We start from the raw sequence: 25,017 nt of genomic DNA, 5'->3' as shown, positions 1-25,017 counted from the left end.
CAACATATGGTTGCTTGTAGATTATAGCAGATATTTGACATATGTATATGCAGTTATTAGAATGAAAAGAATAGTAAGAGTTTTTTTCTTGAACTTAAAAAAGAGATAATACAAGTTTAGCAATTCTAAGTATATGAAGCATACTACCTAAATGTGAATAAGTAATTAAAAGAAAGAAAATGATTACTCATGATCTTTTTTTGGCTTTTTTTTTTTTTAATAGAATCAATTTGCAGCAGTAAATACCCCAAAGAAAGAAACTTCTCAGATTGATGGACCATCTTTAAATAATACTTACGGTTTCAAAGTCAGCATACAAAACTTACAGGAGGCAAAAGCTTTACATGAGGTAAAACTACAACAGTAAGGACTCATACACTGTTTTTATCTGTTAGGTTTTATTCTATAGAACAAATGTGGGAATTTTTTAGTGAGAGAAGTACACATTGAATTCTATCCTTGTTAATCTTCATTTTTTTTAATTGTATTTATATGAAGTAGAAAACCTTTTAAAGCATTCATTACTTGCTGAGACAGTTTTGTGGTTTCACAATGTTCACAAATCTGATAACTGGAATTTAGTTTCTAGAAGCTAAAATTAGAAAAATTTTGAAATATTAGAATTATGTGTTACAAAACCTTTTATTTTGATATTATACTAGGATGTTACATCACATTTCTATTTTCTGTTTGGTTGGCTCAGTAGATTAAAACTTGCTATAAAAGAGGATGAATTCATTTATTCACATAATTTCTATGTAATTTACTTACTTTAATGTTACAAACCATATGCTAAAGACTAGGACAGTGTCTTATAATAATGTATATTAATACAATATGGATTGGAAAGAATATGTAAATTTATCTCTACTCTAAATTTATCCATATTACAGAAAACTCAGAGCATGTATCTGACTGGCAATAAGATGGAAATTTGAGTGTATTTTTTAAATTATGCTTTCATTATGGCAACCACTAGCAACATGACTACTGAGAATTTAAAATTTAGCCTATACAACTGAAGAACTAAATTTTAAGTTTTATTTAATTTTAATTAATTTAGATTTAAAAACTGATAATTGTTTATTAGAAAATGTTTTAAGGATGTTTAAAACAACTTAGTCATGTACAATAAGCTTTCAACTGTAAATTTTATGAAATCTAAATGTAGATCAAGTGTTTTGTTAAAAAATTCAGAATTCAGGTCTAGAGATATACCTCAGTTGGTAGAGTGCTTGCCTCTCATGCACAAGGCCCTGGGTTCAATCCTTAGCATGACCCCTCAAAAAAAAAAAAAAAAAAAAAAAAAGCATCCACATTGAGATGGGTGGTATAAATGTAAAATACATATTGATTACAGTAGGTAAAAGAATATAAAGTATCTCATTAGCAATTTTTTATATTGGTTACATATTAAAATAATAATATTTTAGATGTACAGGTTGAGCATCTCTAATTCAAAAATACAGAGTCTTAAACTTTTTGAGCACTGACTGACATGGTGCTGAAAGTGGGAAATCCCACATCTGACTTCATATGATTGAGTTGCAGTCAAAGCACAATGCACTAAAAATATTGTGTAAAATTACTCTTCAGGTTAGGGGTATGAGGTGTATAAGAGACACAGATGAGTTTTGCATTTAGATTTGGATCCCATCTCTGAGATACTTCTCATTATATGTGTGCAGACATGTCAAAATCCAAAACACTGCTGGTCTCAAGCATTTTGGATAAGGAATTATCAACCTCTATTTGATTCTATTTTTAAAAAGTTTTTGTATTAGTTAAACCTATTTTTACTTTTTTTAGTGTGGCTACTAGAAAAATTTTAATTACATAGGGTGTCTATGATATCCTGTTGGACAGTGTTAGTTTATATAGCTATTTTATGTCTTTGCTCTTAAGTCAGAATTAGTAACCACCCATAGTGGCAATTTGTTTTTATTAGAATTAGATTAGAACATAGCCTTGCACCCTCATATATTCACTTGTGCATTTTTTTTTCATTCAGTAGCATTCATGTAGTTCCTATTTTTTACCTGACCTTATTTTAGCCCCTAAAGCCCAGATAAATTGGGGAATATTTATCAATAAAATGTACACCCACAATTAAAAATTAAATACTTCGTCAAAAAGTATTTATTAAGGCAAAATTGATAGACCTTAGCAAAAAGATTTGTTATACTTGGTTATTCTCTAATTATTTGAAAATTATAATTTTCTATTTACTTGTTATAGGTATATGTACTTTGTTCTGTGCAATCCTATTTCAGAGTCCTCTTCAAGTTAAAGCCACTTAGGATATCTGGTTGGTGGTCACTGACGCTTCTGACAAATACACAGTTCTGACAGCCACCTGCTGGTCAAAACAGGAAATGAACTGCAGAAATCTGCTACACTCTTACTTTCTCTAGGAAACTGTCCAGAGCTTCTCACTTTCTTGCCATTAACCTAGGCTAATCTCTTCTTCTGCATATCAATACTCAGAAGAAAAAGGATTCTTGTTCCCCTTGTCACCTACCTCTTGCCTAATCACAGTCGTTAAATCTCTCTTGACAACTTTTTTATTCTGTTTGCTTAAAATAACATCCCTAAAGTGTGAAAATTGGTCTAGTAATGAAATCAACCTCAAAATACTTGTGACCTAAAGTTGTCTTCCCAGTATTCTCCATAGTCTTTCTACGCATTCATCCTTTTCTAATTAGACCAGTTGCTTTGTTCTGTTTGGGTTTGAGAGAGACGTTTTCCATTTAAGTTTTTTTTTTTTTTAATTTATCAAATTTATTGCATGTGGGGCTGGAGTTGTAGCTCAGTGGTAGAGTGCTTGCCTAGCATGTGTGAGGCACTGGGTTCAATCCTCAGCACCACATAAAAATAAAGACATTGTGTTCATATACAATTAAAAATTTTTTTAATTTAATTCATGCTAATTGTTAAAAATAGTTATTTTCTTAGCCCCCTATTTTATTTTTTCTTTATTAATAGCATATTAATAAGTAGGAATTTTTTAAAAAAGAGAATCTCACTTTTTAGCTCAAATTATAGATACAGCTATAGATTAAATAACTGTAAAGAATAAAATGTAACAAATTCTGTTTTGAACCACTTGACTAGTCATTCTCTTTCTCAAACAGGAATTGAGAGACATTGCATATTTCTAAGACAAATAGTTTCAAGTATTTTCATTGAGAAATTATAGGATAAATTTTCTAAAATAAATACATGAATTCATTTAAACTATTCTTAAATATTTACTTGTAGTGAATCTGTGGAGTGTTAAATTGTCTATAATTTTATGAACATCTCCTTAGGGTCTTAGTGAAACATACTTCTTTGAGCATGCATTTCTCAAAAACTTTTTAAAATATTATTTTTATTTTCTTTCATAGATACAAAATCTTACCCTAATCAGTGTGGAGTTACATGCTCGAACCAGACGAGACTTAGAACCAGATCCTGAATTTGACCCAATCTGTGCTCTGTTCTACTGCATCTCATCTGACACTCCACTGCCAGATACTGAGAAAACAGAACTCACAGGTGTAATAGTGATTGATAAAGATAAGACAGTCTCTAGTCAAGGTATTGTTAATTTTATTAAGGATATACTGCCCACTCTAGGATGACTCTTTTAACGGGGAGAATTTCTGTGCTAGAGATCTAATCCAAGCAAGCATAAGGACTCATTTCTAGAATGTTTGTTCAGGTAGGGAGTAGGACGCTGTGGGTAACTTTGCCCTATATTCATTATTCTTGCTTGAATTATTGTCAAAAATCAGAAGTGGCCTGGGTATATGGCTCAGTGGTAGAGCATTTCCCTTGCATAATTGAGGCCCTAGGTTCCATCCTCAGCACTGCAGGAAAAAAATCAGAAACAATATGATATAAAGATTTTAATAACATTTCATGAAATACTAATTGTTCATATAGAATCCAAATGATTATGTATCTCTAGCTTGAGTAGACAGTTTCCTTATGTATGCATTTGCAGGTATTTTGCTGCTAACATATTATTTCTCTTTGCTTTAAGAAGTTAAGTTAGGGGGCTGGGGATGTGGCTCAAGTGGTAGCACGCTCGCCTGGCACGCGTGCGGCCCGGGTTCGATCCTCACCACCACATACAAACAAAGATGTTGTGTCCGCCGAGAACTAAAAAATAAATATTAAAAAAAAATTTTTTAAAAAAGAAGTTAAGTTAGTACTATAAGTGAAAAAGATTTTTAAGAGATTTCCAACTTTGCTTATATCTTTTTCAAAATACATATACTTTTGGTTTAAAGGTGCTTTATAAAATGTACCATATAAGCATTTTATAAATTTCAAGTACTTCTCTGCAGTTTTAAATGCAGAGAAGTAAATTAGAAGTGAATTTAGCCCACTGAGGAAGAAGTCTTAGCACAGAGCAAAACCATATAAGAATTTGAAGTTTAATCAGTGCTGTATGTAGTTCAGCTGGCTCATACCAACTGAAAAGCCAATTTTTGAATTTTCAAAATAGTTGATGTTACTTTTATATTTTGTAATCAGCCATGATGGGAAGTCTTAACATCTTTGAAATAGGCATGCATATCAGGACAAAAAGGACCTTTTCTGTCTTGAAGAGGTGGTGATATTAAGCATTTTCTAACATTTTATAGCATACTAGTAATTGAAATATGATCTGCTAAGCAAAGCTCTTAGCTTTGAAACAAAACAGAAATAATGTAATAAAATTTCTTTGCAGATGATGTTATTATCTGCAGAACTGTGTGAATGTATACTTTTTTAAATAACTGAAATTATGAAATTTGAAATTTTAATTGAAAAAGTTAGAAAACCTTTTAAGAAAGGTTTGGGTTAATTATATTTTTACTTTGGGGACTATGTTCTTAATTTGAAATATTTCCATAGCACACTTTCACTCAGAAGTAAAGGATAATATTCTATTTATGTTATATAATACAATACTGTTACATAGTATAACAGTGTTATATATACTAATCAATTTATCTTTTTTTTTTAAGATATCAGATATCAGAGCCCATTACTTATAAGATCTGGAATTACAGGATTAGAAGTTACATATGCTGCTGATGAGAAGGCACTTTTTCAAGAAATTACCAATATAATAAAGAGGTATTATTTGGGGGTTTTTTTCTGATTTTTTCTTGTCTTTTCTAGTTTGGTCTTTTCATACTAATGCAAATAATATAGATGAGGGTATGAAAGAGGAAAAGAGTCCCGTTCTGTAGCCTCTGAAAGTAAGTTTTTACTTTGGGAGCCAGCCACCATATTGGTGGTGTTGGTTTTGGTTATTGTTGTTACGGTTTTGTTTTGCTTTTTGTTCTGACCATTTGCTAATTGGTCTAGATGGTTGATAGTAAAATCCTTTAAGAATTTATAAAAAGGACTTTTAACCAAAATCATTTTAATTTAAAAATAAAATAAATGCCTCTTTTGCATTTTATCAAGAGTGTAACTTTTGGGAGCCATGGACTTCCTTATTAAATGCTTTCACTTAAGCTTTCTGCCCATTGGTAGGATTGGGCTAGAAAATATTCTTTGGATCCTGATGTACAGTTAAAAGCTGTCCTTTGGTATCTGTTAGATTTACCCCTTTCTGTTTTGCTCTCAGAGTTCAAAAAAGTTGAATTCTTTTTCATATAAAAACTGATATAATATTCTGCTTTAAAGATCAAATAATATTCTATAGACTCCACATCTGATTGAATCCCAGATAGGTAAACCATTTTGAAAATTAGAGAATGTGTTTTCTGTAAAACAAAATCAAGTTAAATGACAGAGCATCAAAAATGTTGTGCTCTACCCATCATTCTAGGGAGGAAAAAAGAGAAAGCATTTGTATTACTTATAGCACTAGTGACTGAATAGATTCCTGTCCTTTTGCATCTTGCCATTATCAGTACCTTTTATCTTCTCACAGAAGTTGCCATCAACATGTCAGATGCTTTAGTGCCCACATTTAATTCTGCAAACAACTTAGAAAAAGGAACACATGAGAGTTTTGATCGGTGCCATCTTGTACACTAGCACACATCCAATAAATTCCTCTACTTTGTATGCTTATTTTCTCCTTGTTGGTATATCCCAACATCAGATCAACACTGATAGAATTTTCTTGGCCATTTGCAAGCATGGTAACTTTCTTAAATGTCTGTGAAATGAATTATACTAATCACTAAGAAAACTGGGGTAAAGTTTGACAAACCTATTAGAAAAAAAGGTAACATTTTTAGTTCTTCAATATCCTTTATATGTTAGTCCAAGCAACTCTCCAAAATAATTATTCCATTCTTTCACCCATTTGTTGAGTAGTAAACTCAAAACAGGCTTTGGTGTTAGCTAGCCCCGTATTTTTGTCTTGAAGCAAGTTATATGTCTCTCTCACCCTTTGTTTTCCTTTTCTGTAAAATTAGTAATATATATGAGAATTAGATAAATTAATGCATTACCTCTTAGCTTGGTGTCTGGTACATAGTATTTCCTGTGTAAGTACAGTGCTGCTGCTAAGATAAATATAAAAATGAATAAAATGTAGTTGTGTTCTTGTAAAAATGTTTATTGTTTTTATTTTTCTTTTTTTAATTGGTACATTATAGTTATACATAATAATGAAATTCATCATTACATATTTGTACACGCACACAATATATTTTTCCATTCTTAATATTTATTCCTTACGTGGCAAATATAAAAAGCATTCTAAAGTGATATTAAATAAAATCAAATCCATTAATTTCTTGTCAATAATTTTTTAATTTTCATATATACTTTATTAATAATTTTATATTTTCCCTTGTGCCCCTAACTTAGATTTATAAACTATGATTCCTCTCTTTTTCCTGCATCCATGTGTACATTGCGTTCTACCTCTTTAAACTCAGAATTATTTTTCAGGTTTATTTCCCCTCCTACCCATTATCTCTACCCTAGTTAGACCACACTGATCTCATCTGTACAGATGTTAATGAGTTATTTAAAATATTAACTGTGAAGTAGCTTTCTCTACTTAAAGAAATAAAAACATTTTCCTATTTCTGCTGCTTCAGTGTTCTCCACAGTTTTTATTATCATTATTATTATTCACTACTAATCCCATCTACCCAATCTTTTTCTTTTTGTGACTTAGAAACCTGATAGAGTGAATGAAACTCAGTAGAAATTAAAGAATAAATCAATATGACTTTGTTACTGTCACCAAATATTTTCACAAAAGAAAATTTTGTTTTTTGGCCTTTGAACTTGATATAGATGTTTTCTCAGCTTTTCAAGTCTATTAAGACTATGTTTATATATGAATACAGTACCAGTGAAATTCCACATCATGTACCACCATGAGAATGGGAGATCCTAATTAGAATAAATTATAGGACTAGAATTTAATGTATAAATAATATGCCAAAATACCCTCTACTGTCAGTATAACTGAAAAAAATATTGGAACAACTGCCATATTATTCTAAGGGAACAAAATCTGTGAAATAAATCTGTTAAGAGACGCATAGGAGCCGGCCATGGTGGCACATGCCTGTAATCTCCAAAGGCTCAGGAGGCTGAGGCAGGAGGATCAGGAGTTCAAAGCCAGCCTCAGCAAAAACAAGGCACTTGGCAACTCAGTGAGACTCTAAATAAAATACAAAATAAGACTGGGGATGTGGCTCAGTGGTCAAGTGACTCATTCCCCTCACACACACACCCCAAAAAAAGAGAGCAATAGGGTCCCTTTTTTGTTTTGGTTTTCAGTAGTCATTTCTGAGTAGTAGTAGTTTATAAAAATAGACAACTTTTTAATTGAAATCTTTCAAAACATTATCAAAAACTAAGTATTTATGCCACAGCAGAATAATAAATAGCTGATAGAAATAATAATTCTTGAGATAACAAGATGTTTCATGAATTGAGAAGTTTAAATGAATTAGAATAACTATCTGTGAAAGGAGCTAAAAGGGAAGGGCTTACAATACTCTGGCATCTTCTTTATGTTCCAACAATGCTTAGAAACATATGTGATGAGAACTCCAGGAATCTTCCAGTTTCTTAAGATCAGAGTCAACCATGGCTACATTGTAATGCTTGTTCTGATTCTCTCTCAGTACTTCAGAAGCCATTAACAATAGGGTTTTTTGTATGTGTGCAAGAGTCCTTTAAATCTTCCATGACTCATGATCCTCAGAGTTAGTTTCTCAAAGTTAGCCATTAAAAAGCTTTACAAGGGTTGCACTGTACTAAATGTAGTACATCTTTTATTACCCTAAGAAAAGATTTTTAGTGGATAAGATGATAAAGTCAGTTTCAACACAGATATGGTAAAAGTGTTGAGTATTATGTTGGAAGACTAAGGAGGAAGGGTGTTGGGATACTTAGTACCCTGGGATCTTTCCAGGTTCCCTTTTCTGGATATTTATTTCATTGTGCTTATTGTCTTGCTGTTTCTTGCTTCTCCATGATCATACCACAAACTTGTTCTTTGTTCCAGAAATACCACTCATGTGACACTCTAAAAGAGGACATTTTGATGAACTATTTGACTGTTTTATTACATTAATAATTGTTTATTAAATTAAGCCATTTTTTAGAAATTTCCACCATATTTGTATAGAGGAAAACACATGCATAATATGTACATTATCTTTTTCTCCAACAGCACTGGGGGGCTACTCTGCAAATCTGTGATGTAATAGTGGATCATGAGCTGATCACTAGATATTAAAATTTATATTACCTAATACACTTTCAAGGGCCTTTAAGAAATAGGAAAAAAAGAAAGGATACTCTTGGAGAAGTTTTTACCTAGTTCTTTTGATATCAGACTTAAATACTCCAGAATTAGAAATAGGACATTTTAGTAACATCATAATTTCTATTGACCAATGAAACTAAAGCAATTCAACCCTCACTTTTTTAAAAAAAAAAATTTTTAGTTGTAGATGGCCACAATATCTTTGTTTTTATATATATATATATATAGTGTTGAGGATCGAACCCCGTGCCTCACACATGCAAGGCAAACACTCAACCACTGAGCTACATACAACCCTGGCCCTCAACACTCACTTTTTAAAAGCATCTATGGAAGTCTGATAAAATATTAGCAAACCAGTTCTAAATATTTGGTGATCTGCTTATGCTCCATTGTTATACCATGAGTAACTATAGATGGTTAGAGCAATAAATTAGTATGATCTAATATTGTAGACAATGACTGAGACTTAAGGTATTAGATGACATAATTTGAACAGGTCACACATCCCACAATTCAGAATGACTTTGTGACTAGTGTGTAAAATCCCAAATTTTTTTGTGTGAGAGGGACAGGTACCGGGGATTGAACCTAGGGACACTCGGCCCATCTAATAGCCCTATTTTGTGTTTTATTTAGAGGCAGGGTCTCACTGAGTCACTTAGCACCTTGCTTTTGCTGAGGCTTACTTTCAACTTGTGATCCTCCTACATCAGCCTCCTGAGTCGCTGGGATTATAGGCACGCTACACCATGCCAGCTTTAAAATCCTTATTTTCCTTTCTGTAACCAAATATTTCTTCATAATGATCACAACAAAGACACTCCAAGAGGAGCCACAAAGAGACTCCTGAGTTAGGTGCAATTTGTTGTTTAACTTTACCAATGTAGCTGTGTAACCACAATGAACACATTTTTCTAGATTCTTATGCCTTCCTTCCCCTTATTAATCTCAGTTAATATTTCAGTGTACCATTAAACAGTCGTCTTCCTCTTAAGAGGACAAACTTGTATTACTTTGGCCTAACTTCATGTGAGAAATAAGTCATTATTAAAATTAAGTAAGAAAAGGAAGATTTTTCTTTTCCATTCTCTGCATTAAAACTATTTAAGAGCAGTATGGATTAGAAGGAGAGAAGGGGCAACAGACAACCTAGAGGATCTTTTTCCAAATACTATATGCACAAATGCCTTTACACTTTACCCTCCCCTGCATATATCATATTCTCAGTTGTACCATCACTCCTGTACATCAGTGGTAGTGGTCTGCATTCGATCCCAATTTCTATCAGCCTCTTTCCCAAGTCACATCAAATACTTAGTCCTAGAAAAACCATGCTTATTTTATAAAAGTTAACTTCAGTTCATTTCTTCTTATGTAAAATTTCCATAGGAACCACTCTATCATCCCTTCCCCATCTGCAATTCATTATAGAATATAGATTTTTATTTTTATACCCTCTATCATGAAGAAATGAGTTCTTTTAGTTAAATGTCCAAATGTATGGTCCTTATTTCATTTTCCCTTTCTTCTTTAGGTATGATCCCGATATTCTGCTAGGATATGAGATTCAGATGCATTCCTGGGGCTACCTCTTACAAAGAGCTGCTGCCTTAAGTGTTGACTTATGTCAGATGATCTCTCGAGTACCAGGTATGTGGAGTTGTGAATGTTTTATGGCTTATCTGTCATAAAGTAGACAAAGACAAGATGTTAAAAAGTACTATTGTTTGTTCTAGCTCAGTTTTTAATACTAAATTTTGTTAAGTTCTAGATACAACTTTATAGAAAATTTTTTTAAAAATTCCCCAATCTCATAGCTTCATATACTGTTAATGTTATTTGTTGGGATTTTTTTCTCTTTTCAGTCATTTTTCATATGTAAATCTTTTTTTTACATATAACTAGAATCATATCAAAGGTTGCATTTTTATTATGCTTCTTTGATCTATCATTCCTATCATAAGTACTTTCCTGTATTATGAGATAGTCTTCTTAATCATGTTGAAGCTGCATAATATTTCTTTGACTTATTTTACTCTTTTACCATATTGTATTCTACTTGTCTGGTTTATTTTTCTTCATTCGCTTGGTTAAGAAGGGACAAGAAGAGTAAAGATTAATAATTAACTTATTTATCATTAATTTTCAAGTATCAGGCTAAAAATTGCATGAATTTGAAGGCTGTTTCCAAAGGTTTGATTCTAACTGAAGAGGAGGGGTAATAATATTCATACCAAATTACTTACAGTTTATAAATCACTTTTTATATTTTTGGCTTTTTAGAACTACAGAATTTTTAATGCATTTATTTTAGGCTCCCACAAGTCTTACTCAAACAAAATAACATATACTTTAGGGGGCTAAATGACCAAATATAAAATTGATAAAATTAATCAGGAGACCATTTCCCAGAGGATATGACTTCAGTAAAATGTCTTAAATGTTGATAAATTTAAATGAAAAGTTTGAAACTGGAGGATTTAAAGACAGTAATTATTTTGAGCTTTCAAAAGCTTAGAATGAAAGGCAGAGATACTTTTTTAAGCTTTTCATTGTGTAAACTTTTTGTAGCTTCTATGTCTTTTGCATTTCAGGAATACATCTGTTTTTTTCAACATCTATTAGGATAGGAGAAATAACACTAGTGTTCAGATGGGCCTGTTAATTAATTAGTTCTAACATGTAAGGCATATAACTTGGATCAGAAGAGTGACTAAAGTAAAGTACTGGGCTGGGGATTTTGGTCAGTGTTAGAGTGCTTGCCTAGTTGCCTAGTATGCATGAAGCTCTGGGTTCTATCAAAATACAAATTGTAGAGAATGTCTGGAGAAATCTTTGCTAGGCTGCTATCTAGCTATATGATGCCAGAAATTACTTACCAATCCATGTATAGAACTAACAGAATGATTATGAAATACAGCAGTACCTAAGATCAGAGTAAACATTATAAAAGTGGGGCTAGGGTGGTGGCTTAGTGGTAGAGTGCTCACCTAGCATGCATGAGGCACTGGGTTCGATCCTCGACACCACATAAAAACAAACTAATGTATCCACCTTAAAAAAAAAAAATGAAACTTGTCGTATTAAAATAAAAGAAACACTGATAAATTTACAGAATATAATAGACATACAATATATGATAAATAATTTTGTTATTCCATTGCCTTTAATCAACAACATTCACATATTATATAAGCGAAACATATTAATTTCTTTTCTAGGTAGAATCATCAACTAAGAAACGGGGCTCAGAACTCTGTTTTCTAGGAGGAACTCTTCATCTCCATATATAGTTGAGAATTTCATGCTGAATATGAACATCATTAATTGATGTCAACAGATTTTCAGAGAATTGTTTAGGTTAAAAACTACCATTTCTGGGGCTGGGGATGTGGCTCAAGTGGTAGAGCGCTCGCCTGGCGTGCGTGCGGCCCGGGTTCAATCCTCAGCACCACATACAAACAAAGATGTTGTGTCCGCCTAAAACTTAAATAAATAAATATTTAAAAAAAAAAAAAAAAAAAAAAAACTACCATTTCTTCCAAGAAATGACCAATTTATCAATGGACCTTTTTTATGCTAAAACCAAATAAATTCAGTAGCATTAGGTATTTATAAAAGTAACAGCAGAAATTACCAAATTTAATGAGGAAGGGGCTTATTATTTAAATATACAGTCATCCCTTGGTATCCATGGTCTGTATCCAGGTGTTCTGCATCCATGGATTCAACCAGCAATAGATTAAAATATATCTTTTTAAATTCATCTGTAGTGAGCATGTATGAACTGTTTTGGTTGCTATTATCCCCTTAAACAACACAATATAACAACTATTATTTTATTAAATATTATAAATAATCTAGAAATGATTTAAAGTATATATATATATATATATATATATATATAGGAATAGATTTATGCAAATACTAAATCATTTTATATAAGGTATTTGAGCTCCACAGATTTTAGTATCTGCAGAGGATCCTGGAATCAATCCCCCACAGATACTGAGGGACAACACTCTATAGAAAAGAGGAAGGGAGAGTGGTATTTTGCAATATACTTATTTCTCAAAATTCCTTCATAATTTAAGGAAGAAGACTTGTTTTTATTTGTTTTATTTTATTAAAAGTAATGATTATTTTTAATCCAATATAATGTAGACTCTGAATTTCATTTCACCCTTAATCTTCATCTTTAATTGTTGTCATTCTCATTCACTTTGGCATAATTTGCTTGAAAGTTTGTTTTCTGTGGGCCCTGATAAAATCTATATTCATTTCTATAGATGACAAAATGGAGAACAGATTTGCAGCTGAAAGAGATGACTATGGATCAGATACAATGAGTGAGATAAATATCGTTGGCCGAATTACACTGAATCTCTGGAGAATCATGAGAAATGAGGTAAAAAGGTTTATATAAAATTTTTGGCATATGAGATTGTGTCAGTATAGGAATTTAATCATTATAGAGTATTAGTACAGCCTACTATGTAACTTATGCTTTTTGCAAATTATTTTTATTATACTGTGGTAGATTTATAAATAACTACTTTCTAAAATGCAAAACTGAGGTTTTAGACTTTATTTTTTTTAATTTTAATTTTTCTATTTGTGTCTAAGATAACAACTAAAAAGTCTACAGCTATAATAAGATACCGTGATATGTGTTGAATATTCTATATTTTCATCATTATTTGCACTTAAAGCCAAGTGAAAATCTAAATCATATGATTTTATAGATAATGTTTACATCCTTGAAGTTGCCTGGTTTCTTCTATTGAATTGTTCTTATTCTCAGAACACAGAGTTCCTAGTGACATGGCATAAGATGTGGATGATACAGAGGTTGTAATGTATTTGGTATAGATATTCCATTATTTATTTCTAACTTCAGTCTCATATTGAATATATAAAAACAAGTAAATTACTGAACATTATTTTCAGGGGTCTTTTCATCTTTAAGTTCAGGGCCTTCTCTTGTCCTCACTGAATATTCAGGGAGAAAGGTTTTCTGATAATCTAGGCTGAATATATACATTTCTGATCTTTACTTATAAAATGTGAGTAACACCTATGAGAAAGTTATGAGTTGGATATTTATCTCCCTGTCCTTTCCTCGTTGGGGGAAATTATCTTGTTTAGGTTTTATTGTTGTTGTTTTTCCTAATCCAGAGTATTGCTGATAACTTGATAATTTTTATAAAATCCTGGGCTATGACTTTGGACAGAAGCTGGCCTTGAGAATTTTTCTTCATAGTAGAGGCTGTCAAACTATGTTTTCTACATTTGGATAGTTCCAGGGGCTCCTTTTTATTTATATCTTTTATCCACATCTTCCTCATGATACTTAGGAGTTTCTAACTTCTTTTATTGTTTCTTCATGATTTTCTTTTTATAAACTACTCTTTATTCTTTATTTAAAAATCATGTAGGGGCGGGGGATGTAGCTTAATAGTAGAGTACTTACCTAGCATGTACAAGTCCCTAAATTCAATCCCTAGCACCAAAAAAAGTAAATAGTAAAATATTGTCGTCATATAAAACAATTTAAATGCAAAAAAGTATATTAAGTGAAAGTAAAACTCTTTTGTTTTCTCTAAGACATCTACTCAACAGTTGTCCTGCCAAATACAGTTTACAGTTAAAAGAAAAATATTTTCCTGTGTCTAGTTTGAATTTTTAAATTCTGGGGTTTTGTTCTGTTTTTTATTGGTGCTTATAATTATACATAGTAGTGGGATTCATTGTTACATGTTTGTATATGCACACATACAACAGAACAATAGAATTTGGTGAGTTTTACCCCATACCTTCCTTTTCCCTCCCTGCCTCCCTTCCTCTGGTCTCCTTTCTCTACTCTTCAGATCTTCCTTTTCTGTCTCCCTCCTCTCTCTCTCTCTCTCTCTCTCTCTCTCTCTCTCATTTTTTTCTATGCTCCCCTCTCTCTGTCATTCTCTATGAGAGAGAACATATGATACTTGAGTTTCTGAGTTTCAGTTAACATAATGCTTTCAAATTTCATCCATTTTCCTGCACATGACATAATTTCATTCTTTAGGACTGAAAAAAAAATTAATATACCGGTTTTCACTTGTCCTGAAACTTTAAACATAGAATTTCTGCTGTTCCCGAGTGACAAACACACTGCCTCTTAAAGAACTGCTTAGCTACTTCATTAAAAGAATAAATGACTCTTGCCCAGAAGATTATACTTAAAGGCCTTCTGGCTTATCTACTTAATCTTGGCCTTTCAAGAATTTGCCAAATGGGTTGGAAACAAACTTGATTCCATTAAATAAATATGGGTGCCAGATTAAATCCAAGATGGATACCTGGTTGTAGGAAATGTAGCATAGCTGGTTTTCTGCCATAAAAGGGAGAAAGGCAGAACATATGAGTGTAGATGCTGATAGAAAACAGATGTGATAATGAGAATCTGTGAACATTTTCTTATGATTGCTTCAATTTTCACAGTAAATTAGGGATCACTTCTGTGGTAAAGATGAGGATTGTAGAGAATTTTTTTTAATTTATTTTTTTGGTGATACTGTGGATTAAACCTAGGGACTCTCTACCACTAAGCTACACCCCCAGCTCTTTTTATTATTTATTTTGAAACAGGGTCTCACTAAGTTGCTGAGGCTGGCCTTGCTCGCAGTCCTCCTGCCTCAACCTCCCTAGTTGCTGGGATTACAGGTGTGTACCACTATACCCAGCTTGAAGAAACTTTTTGAAGAGTGTAAAATAGCTATCTAGGAGAATTCAACAGACAATAATTAAGAAAATATAAATTTGAGATTTGCATCAGAGAATTAAAGTGATACCTACCAGCTATGTCCAGATTTAAAGACAGAAATGCAAAATAAAAAGGGTTAGATTTGACCATTTAGATTTTTCCATTTCCTTCAAGAACTTAATTGTCTATATATGTTAACTCTTCATTCTCTGTATATTTTCCCTGTATACCGTTTTCTCTTTGTATCTTCCCCATATATTTTCTTTCATCATTTTCATCTCTTTGTCCTCTTTATCTGCATTCTGAGAAAGCTATTTGGGTTTGCGCTCCACATCACTGACTTAATTTATAGTAGAATCTGTTCTGCCATTTACTGCTTTCAATGTGTGTTTTCATTCTGCTGCTATTAGCAATTTTACAATCTTCATTTAATCTAGTATTTTTTACTTTGTCCTGTTGCCTTTTTCTTCCTTTTGCAGCCTTTCAAGGGGTGTGTGTGTGTGTGTGTGTGTGTGTTATGAAGTATACTGCATTACAATACTTTTTATTCTGGAGTTTTGCAGAAGTCGTAGATAAAGTAAGATCAGTTTGGGTCACTGCACTGGGATAAGATTAGCATTTAATCTCATTTTGTAACTCGTGGGATATAAAAGTAGAAAGTAAAATTTTAAAATTATAATGTAGAAATGTGATGTGCTGTTTGAATTATTCCTCTGAATCTCAGGCTGACCTAATTATGGTGACTACTGATTCTTTAATTTCCATTTTGCATTAAAATTCTTGCCATTGTCTAGATTGCTTTTGTCTTGTAGGTATTTCTGAGAGATGACCTAGTCAAGAGACACATTTTATTAATTTGGGCCCTTTTTCAGTATTTTCTCATTAATATAGCTTTTACCTATACATTTTGAAGATGGTAAATACGTCTGTCATTTTTTTTTTCATTTTTTGCTTTTGGAATGAAATTAAGTAGCTATGGAATGCCTGTCCATTGGGTACTAGTACTGATGTACTACTTGGGAGGATGATGAATGCCGACCTTTAATTTATTAGTGAATATTTTTGTCTATTAAGCTGTATATAGTTTTGAATTAATTATAGTTCAGTTATAACAAATTTTTACAAATAGCTTTCATATCTACTATGAAAAGTTTAAAGTGATGTTAGAATCTTTTAGAACAAAATTTGCTACATTAAATATAAGCATTACTATCATGGTGTCTTATTCTCTTCTTTTAGGTGGCTCTAACTAATTACACATTTGAAAATGTGAGCTTTCATGTTCTTCATCAGCGATTTCCCCTCTTTACCTTTCGGGTCTTGTCAGATTGGTTTGATAACAAGACAGATCTATACAGGTAATGGTTTACAACTCTGAAGAGGGTAGTATCTTTCTTAAAATCAGCCTTATTGAGATATATGTCATATACAATGAAATGCACATATTTAAAGTGTATTGTTCAGTGACTTTGAAAAATGTGTTCCCTCTATAACCACATCCCAGTCATGTAAAGGAACATAACAGCCACAGAATTCCTTTGAACAAATTTGCAGTCAGCCTACCCAAAACCTAACCATCCAGGTAAGTACTAAATGCATTTCTATTACTTGATTACTTTTGCCTGTTCCAGAACTTCATATAAATTGAAATAATAATCTACCTCTGCCACGTGCAGTGGCACATACCTGTAATTCCAGCAAATCGGGGCTTAGGCAAGAGGCACAAGTTCAAGGCTGCGCTTAGCAACTTAGCAAGACCCTCAGCAACTTCAAGATATCTTGTCACAAAAATTAAAATAAAAAAAAAAGGACTGGGGATATAGCTCAGGTTGTAAAGAGCCTCTGAGTTCAATCCCCAGTCTGTTTTTTTTTTTTTTTTCTTTTTAAAGCTTTTCTTTTTAAATAATTTATCCCTTGTGTCTGACTTCTTTAAAGAAACTCAGCAAAATGCTTTTTTGAGATTCAACCATGTTGTGTAAACCATGTTGAGATTCAACATGTTTCATGTTATTTATTTTTATTATTGAACAATATTTAGTTATAATAATATGCCACAATTTATCCACTCACCTATTAATAGACATTTGTGTGGTTTCTTGTTTAAGGCTGTAGTGAATAAAGTTAGAAGAAATATTTGTATGCAAGTCTTTCTATGACATGCATTCATTTCTCAAGGGGTAGAATTGCTGACATATGCTGAGTCATATGGTTAGTGTATATGTTAATATTTTAAGAAACTGCTAAACTCTTTCCTTTGGCATTTTATCTATTGCAAATCTGCTGGAAACAAATTTTCTCAGCTCTTATTTACCTAAAAATGTCTTTATTTCACCCTTATTTCTGAAAGATTTTTACTATGTCTCATTTAACAGTTGAATTTTAGTTTTGTATTTCTTATATCACTCTATAAAAATTTCATTCCCTTTTCTTCTGGCCTCCATTGTTTTTGATGAGAAATCAAAATCATTCTCATTTATCTAATGTATGTAATTTGCTTTATTTTCAAAATCAGACTTAACTGTTTTTAACTGCTGTTATTTTTACTCTCTATAAGACTCTAGTGGAAGCAGAGGGAGTGTCTCAATTTTCCTGATCTACCCTTAGTCTTTGGAAGTTCCTGTTCTTCTAGAGCTCAAGGATGGAGCTTTCTCAGCATTCCTGTTCTTCCCACAGTGTCATTTGACCTCTGCTCTGTACCACTGCCAGGTCTTGGGCCCAAGCAGTTTTCCTGACCCTTCTCCAGAGACAGCCTCTGCTCCTTCCTCAGTAGCAGTGTCCCTTTACATGAGGTCTAGGATGCCCTTTCTTAGTGATAGTTGTTTATTGCTCAGGGCCAGGCCCATGATTGGAATATGGGAACATATCAGACCCCAGTGTTTCCTAAGCACCTCAAAGCTTGACAGGACTCAGTTTCCAAACTGTCCCCTGTGCATATTGTCAGGGCTTGGTTTTAAATTTCATCTAGAGAAGTTGTGTTGGTCAGTTTTTCATTGCTGTGACCAAAATGCCTAACAAGAAACAACTTAAAGGAGGAAAAGTTTATTTTGGCTCACAGTTTTAGAAGTTTCAGTCCATGGTTGATCTACTCCATTGCTTTGGACCTGGGGTGAGGCAGAACATCCTGACAGAGGGCATGGCAGAGGAAGACTTCACAGTTTATGCCAGCCAAGAAGCAGAAGGAAAAGGAGGAAGAGAGTAAGGACAAGATATAGATATAATCTCCAGGTCGTATCCCCATTGACCTACTTCTATTATCCAGTCACACCCCACCTGCCCATAGGTTCCCCCTCCTCCTAGTAGTCCTTTTAGATTATTAACCCATCTAATGGATTTATCCTCTGATGAGGTTAGAGCTCTTGTAATGCAATCATTTCCAAAAAATCTTCCCTCTGGACATTGGGGACCTAGTTTTTAACACATAAGCTTTTGGGGGGTATTCCAGATCCAAACCACAACAATAGTAGACTTTGTTCTAGAGCAAAACCTTCCTAATGCATGATTTTTGTGGACTCTCAACTGGATCCCAAGGTTGTTAACAAGTGGGTAATGATTTCTCTTCTCATTACTAAACCTTCAATCCCAGCATTATCAGATCTCTTCTGCCTAAACTCAGCACCTAAGCAATTACTCTCTAATAAGCCTTATAGCATTTCATCTCTGCTATTTTCAGTTCAGCCTTGGACAGTCATGAGGAACTTCACCTATGTTTCTGAACCCCGGTTCCTGCCCTTTCCACAGGTTCCCTATATCTGGTGCCTCATTCCACAGATCCCAGCTGTGATTTGCCAGAACTCTAAGCTCTGCCTCTTTGGCTTAAACTCTAATAACTGCGCTGCATTTAGAAATTATCTCCATGCTGAACTGAAGTTCATCTCATGAGTTCTCCTCTTCTAAAAAAGCAGTCTTATATTTCTTATTGTTCATTGCCCAAAAACAATTAACTTGACTCTTATCCAGGCAGGAGAATTAGTCCAGGATCAGTTACTAAATTGTAGTGAAAAATGAAAATTTCTACGTCTACTTTCTATAAGTTAAAAGTAAAAATGATAGTAATAAGCTGAAAAAAATAGTAGTATAAAGAACAAAATCCAGAAATCAATGTGTGTGATAATTAAAATAAGTGAGTCTTGGTTTATTGAATTATAAGGCTACATGGTGTTGAGGACAGAAAAGCTAAAGCCTTAAAAACAATTTGATATACACGTCGGGGAACTATTTTCTGAGCATTTCATCTCATCTTCCAATCCCTTTTGAAAAGGGAATCTCGTGGAAGTGAGCTGAAATTACCATCAAAACATAATAGAAGCTGATGGCGCACACCTATGATCCCAGCGGCGTGGGATGCTGAGGTAAGAGGATCACAAGTTCAAAGCCAGCTTAGCAAAAGAAAGGTGCTAAGCAACTCAGTGAGACCCTGTCTCTAAAAATACAAAATAGGGCTGGGTATGTGATTCAGTAGTCAAGCGCCCCTGGGTACACTCCCTGGTCCCTCCTCAAAAAAAAAAAAAATAATAATAATAATAATAATAATAGAAAAAGAAGCTTAGGAGAGTTATATTCTAATAAATAAAATAACATATTAAACTTAACATTAAAAACTACATTCAGTTGTTTATAAGTCCTAGAATGTTGTGAATGTATGTTCTACTACTTCTAATTAGTTATTATGTAGGATGTGTAATTCTGTTTTTGCCAAGGGGAATAAAAAACTGGACCTAATATTCTATATAAGGTAATTGGATTAAATATTGGACCATTTATGTTAAATGGATTATGTTATATGGAAAGACCATACATTCATTTTTTGGAGACTCTCAAGGCTATCAGAATTTTATTTTTAAATTTAAGTATTTTTTGGAGGGATACTGGGGATTGAACCCAGGGGTGCTTAACCACTGAGCTGCATCCCCAGTTCTTTTTATTTTGTATTTAAAGGCAGGGTCTCACTAAGTAGCTGAGGCTGGCATTGAACTTAGAATCCTCCTGCCTCAGCCTTCCAAGCCACTCAGATTACAGGAGTGTGCCACAAGTCCCGGCTAAATTTAAGTAAATTCTTACCAATAATCTTGAAGTCTTTTTTTTTCCTAACCTTTATTTTATTTTATTATTTTTATTTTTTTATGTGGTGCTGAGGATCAAACCCAGTGCCTCAAACGTGCTAGGCAAGTGCTCTACCACTGAGCCACAACCACAGCCCCTCAAGCACTTTTTCATTTGATGTTTTCTACAATGTTTTAAGGAAATGTGATTTATTTTTTATAAATTGATTCAGAATGAGAGGAACTTGCTAGTCAATGATTGCTTATATTAAACAGTTTGTAAACATTATGATGTTCTAATTATTGTAATATTTTATTTTTTAAATCCAGATTTGGTCATCTTGAAGCTCCTTATTTATATGAATGAGTTATGTTCCCAAAGTATTATTGTTAGGGTTTTAGAACACATTTTCCATAAAATAATGTTATATTTCATGATGAAATTCCCAAAGCAGCCTATAAAACCTCTTCAAATCCCTAATGTTATAGATCTGGAGAACTCATAATACCCCTTGGATTGATTTCATCTGTCAATCCAAGGCATAGTTATTAAATAGTATTTCACTTTCTAAGCTAGAGCTATGATCTGGGAACAGAAGGTGGTACAGCTCAAGAAGGTAATCTAATAAATTTTCTCCTCCACTTCATGATTGTAGAACCAATTCTTATAAGTTCAGAATAAGTGTGTTTTTATTTGGAATTATCCTATCTTCTTTTTTTACCTTCTCCCAAATGTCTAATCAAAAAATACCCTGAGGCTGGGTCTGTAGCTCAGTGGCAGAATGCTTGCCTAGCATGCTTAAGGCACTGAGTTTGATCCTCAGCACCACATAAAAATAAGCAAATAAAATAAAGGCATTCTGTCCATCTACAACTAAAAAAAAAATACCCTATACCCTTAGAAAGCACTAAGAACCCCCATTTCATTAGTACCCAGGCCTACCTAACTCATGCTTTATAGTTATATTTCCCATCATCTTTCCCACATAAAAACTTGTATGGCTTCCAGTAGATGAATAGATAATGAAAATGTGGTATATATGTACAATGGAATACTAGTCATCATTAAAAGAGAATAAAATTATGGCATTTGCAGGTAAATGGATGAGTTTGGAGAATATAATGCTAAATGAAGTTAACCAATCCCAAAAAACCAAATGCTGAATGTTTTCTCTGATATAAATATGCTGATTCATAATGGGGTTGCAAGGGGCGGAGGGGATAGATAGATAGAGCAAAAGGGAGAGGAGAAGGAAGGTGGGGCATGGGGGTAGGGAAGACAGTGGAATGAGATGGACATCATTACCCTATACATTTATAAAGACAGGAATGGTGTGACTCTACTTTGTGTACAACCAGAGATATGAAAAATTGTGCTTTATATGTGTAATATGAATTGTAATGCATTCTGCTGTCATAAATAACAAATTAGAATTTAAAAATTTTTTTAAAAAAAAACTTGTGCAGCTGAGGATATATTTCAGTTGGTGGAGTGCTTGCCTTGTATACACAAGACCCTGGGTTCAATCTCCAGCACCAAAAAAAAACTTGTATTTGCTCATTAAAATTGACTCAGACAAAATGTTAAGAGGATGGCATAATTATTTAATAATAATGAAAAAACTAACAAAGTTTAGTTGTACTGTAATTTTTGTTGTTGTTGTTAGTACCAGGGATTGAACTTAGGGACACTTGACCACTGAACCACATCCCCAGCCCTATTTTGTATTTTATTTAGAGACAGGATCTCACTGAGTTGCTTAGCACCTCACCATTGCTGGCTTTAAACTCGATCCTCCTGTCTCATCCTCCAGAGCTCCCGAGATTACAGGCATGCGCCCAGCTGTGTTGTAATTTTTTTAAGGGCCACAATAACCCATTCTTGTATGTGTGTGTGTGTGTGTGTGTGTGTGTGTGTGTCCCATGTGACTAATAGATCTAGAAAGTAGGAATAAAATTTATACAAAATTTTTAATTTAAAAAGCTTAAATACTTCACAAAATATTAGTCAAAGTATTTTTATATTCATACCTATGAGAATAAATATAGATTAAAAATTGACAGTTGTTTGATAAATTGTACAAGCTAAATTGTCCCTTGTTAAAATAGCTTTCACTTGTGTAAGATAAAATATGTTTAAGTTTGTTACCGTTTTATCTGGTTACCAGTCAGTGGAAAGGAATACATTAATAAAGGGCAAAATGAACAAGTAGTAGGTCTACTTTTGGCTTAGTGAAGAAATAATTAATTTGCTATGATACTAGAAATTCATTAGGGCAGTTATTCATAATCTGTCATCTTGCTTTCTTTGTATCATGTTGTCTCACCTTAATCTCAGTCATAATTTGACTGATAGCTCAGGTTCTGGTATAATAGGTTCATAATGTTGGTTTAGTAGGTTTGTAACAATAAACCTCACAGTAATCCTCCATTTCTTAATCTATAATGAAGAGGCATTAAAATGTTCTACCTCATAAAGTGAATGAGAAATGTGATTGTGCATATAAAATCTTTAGCACACACAAGTTTCCCACTAAACATTGATTCATTGGTATAACTTTCTTTTCAGGATAGAAAGTTAGATTACAAATGAATGGGAAAATAGTAATTACTATAATTATGATAATAGCAGCTATATGTATTGCATTCTCTTTTTTCTAACACTTCAGAACAGCCTTATTACCCATTTTACACATTAAAACTGGGAGCTAAAGGGTTAAATCATTTGCCTGTAGTCACCTAGTGACTTCTAATGGAGCCATAACTAGAGTCTAGGACTAACTCCAAAATCTATGTTCTTCAGCCAAAATGTAAAAAACCTATTAGGATGAGTATATGTTTGTGTATACATCATTATTATATATAGTATAGTAAAAATATTTTTAAAATATATAATATTAAGTTTATTTATTTAAGCTCTAATAATAGACCATTCTTATGTTTAATTTTGAGACAGGGTCTAAGTTGCATAGGGCCTCACTAAATTGCTGAGGCTGGCTTTGAACTCATGATCCTCCTGCCTCAAATTCCTGAGCTGATGGAGTTACAGGCGTGTGCCACCATGCCCAGCTAATCAGTTTTATATACATAGTATTTGCTATGTGCATAGGCTAACTTTTAACCATTTCCCTCCAGAAACAAACTTTTGTACCTCAGTAAACAAACATTAACAAATTTAAAGGGCTAACAATCTGGGAAAATGAGTTTCAACATAATGATTATATATTAACTGTATTGTACACTTTTAAATGAATAGAAAAAATATGGGTAAAAGACCTGAACAATAAATCTCAAGGGAAAAAATCCAAATGGCTGAAATATTCAAGTGTCTGTCTTATATGGCATACAAATGGCTAGCCTTAATAAGTAAGTACACAATCATTTACCTTATTAAAATAATTTATTTCTAATATGCTGATTGTTTCTTAATTTTATTATGAATTACAGAAACAATGGCAATATTAATGTCTTTAAAAAATGAATTAGGACTTTAGGAGGTGGGAAACAATGTGGATAGAATTAAATAAATTTATTTACCAACTTATTTACCAACATATTCCAATTTTTATCAATGTAATCTAATAGGTAATTCTCTTGAATCACTATCTTGGTTTTCAAAGAATATTCATGTTTAGTGTCATTATCTGTTAAGTAAGACAGGCTCTTATATGTTTTGTTTTATGCTTATAGTTCTTAAATTTTCTAATAAGCCCTGCTAGTTTTGATTTATACTTAAATCTCAGCAAAATGCTTGTGTGCTACCTGACCTTTTCACAAATAATATTAGTGTCTCATTATTTTGGTGTCTCATTTGACATTTTTTTCTTGGTCCAGTTTCTGTCCAGAGAGAGGGCAAAATTTAAATGTGTCTGCTTTTCTGAACTATACCATAGTTCCACTAATTCCTTTTATAGAAGAGATGAGCCATTATATTCATTTAATTTTAAAGGGATGCAACCAATCTATACATAATGCATTAGACCATATTTACATTTGGCAAATCTGTTTTGTTGAGGAGTAACATCAATCTAAAACAAAAAATGCAGATTAATATGTGATACCATTTTTTTGCCTGCAAACTAGTAATAACTAAAAATCATAACCCTCAGTGTTGACAGAGATGCAAGGAAACAAGCACCTTATTATTACTAGTAGGAATCTAAAATATTAAAGCCTTTCTGGAAAGCTTTGTGTTCTTATTTATTGAAAACATTGACCAAATTTAGGAATTTATCTTAAGAAAACAAGCATTTGTACAAAAATTTATCTATAAAAATATTCCTCATAGCATCTCTTATGGTAATAAAAGGTATTCAGTAACAAGGATTCAGCAATAAATTATGTTATAATTATACACTAGTATATTCTGTAGCTACAAAAATAAATAAATATGAGGAAATAATCACCATATATTAGGTTAAAATACAAGTTATAAAACAGTGTTTCTATTTATCTATTTTGTTAAAGAATTGAGGATTCAAGGAGTTTAGGAG

The 25,017-nt window shown here is 32.7% G+C and overlaps 1 protein-coding gene across 4 annotated transcripts in view; it reads left to right on the top strand.

Moving 5' to 3' along the window:
* Window positions 1-25,017, top strand: part of Rev3l (REV3 like, DNA directed polymerase zeta catalytic subunit) — a 184,880-nt gene that overhangs the window by 119,255 nt on the left and 40,608 nt on the right. For all 4 annotated transcript variants that reach the window (XR_009225459.1, XM_046429923.2, XM_046429925.2 and 1 more), the window contains exons 16-21: window positions 224-349; window positions 3,390-3,582; window positions 5,004-5,115; window positions 10,278-10,393; window positions 13,033-13,151; window positions 16,725-16,843. Coding sequence is in view for 3 of the 4 variants with exons in the window: in XM_046429923.2 (XP_046285879.1) it covers window positions 224-349; window positions 3,390-3,582; window positions 5,004-5,115; window positions 10,278-10,393; window positions 13,033-13,151; window positions 16,725-16,843 (785 nt within the window). In the remaining variant the exon portion in view is untranslated. The remainder of the gene's footprint in view (window positions 1-223; window positions 350-3,389; window positions 3,583-5,003; window positions 5,116-10,277; window positions 10,394-13,032; window positions 13,152-16,724; window positions 16,844-25,017) is intronic.

Source organism: Marmota monax, unplaced genomic scaffold (genome assembly GCF_021218885.2).
Source record: "Marmota monax isolate L192 unplaced genomic scaffold, Marmota_monax_Labrador192_F-V1.1 WCK01_AAM20220418_F8-fsc00276, whole genome shotgun sequence".
Classification (NCBI taxonomy): Eukaryota; Metazoa; Chordata; class Mammalia; order Rodentia; family Sciuridae; genus Marmota; species Marmota monax.
Note: the sequence above shows the minus strand (reverse complement) of the source record. Positions and strands in the feature narration are given on the sequence as shown.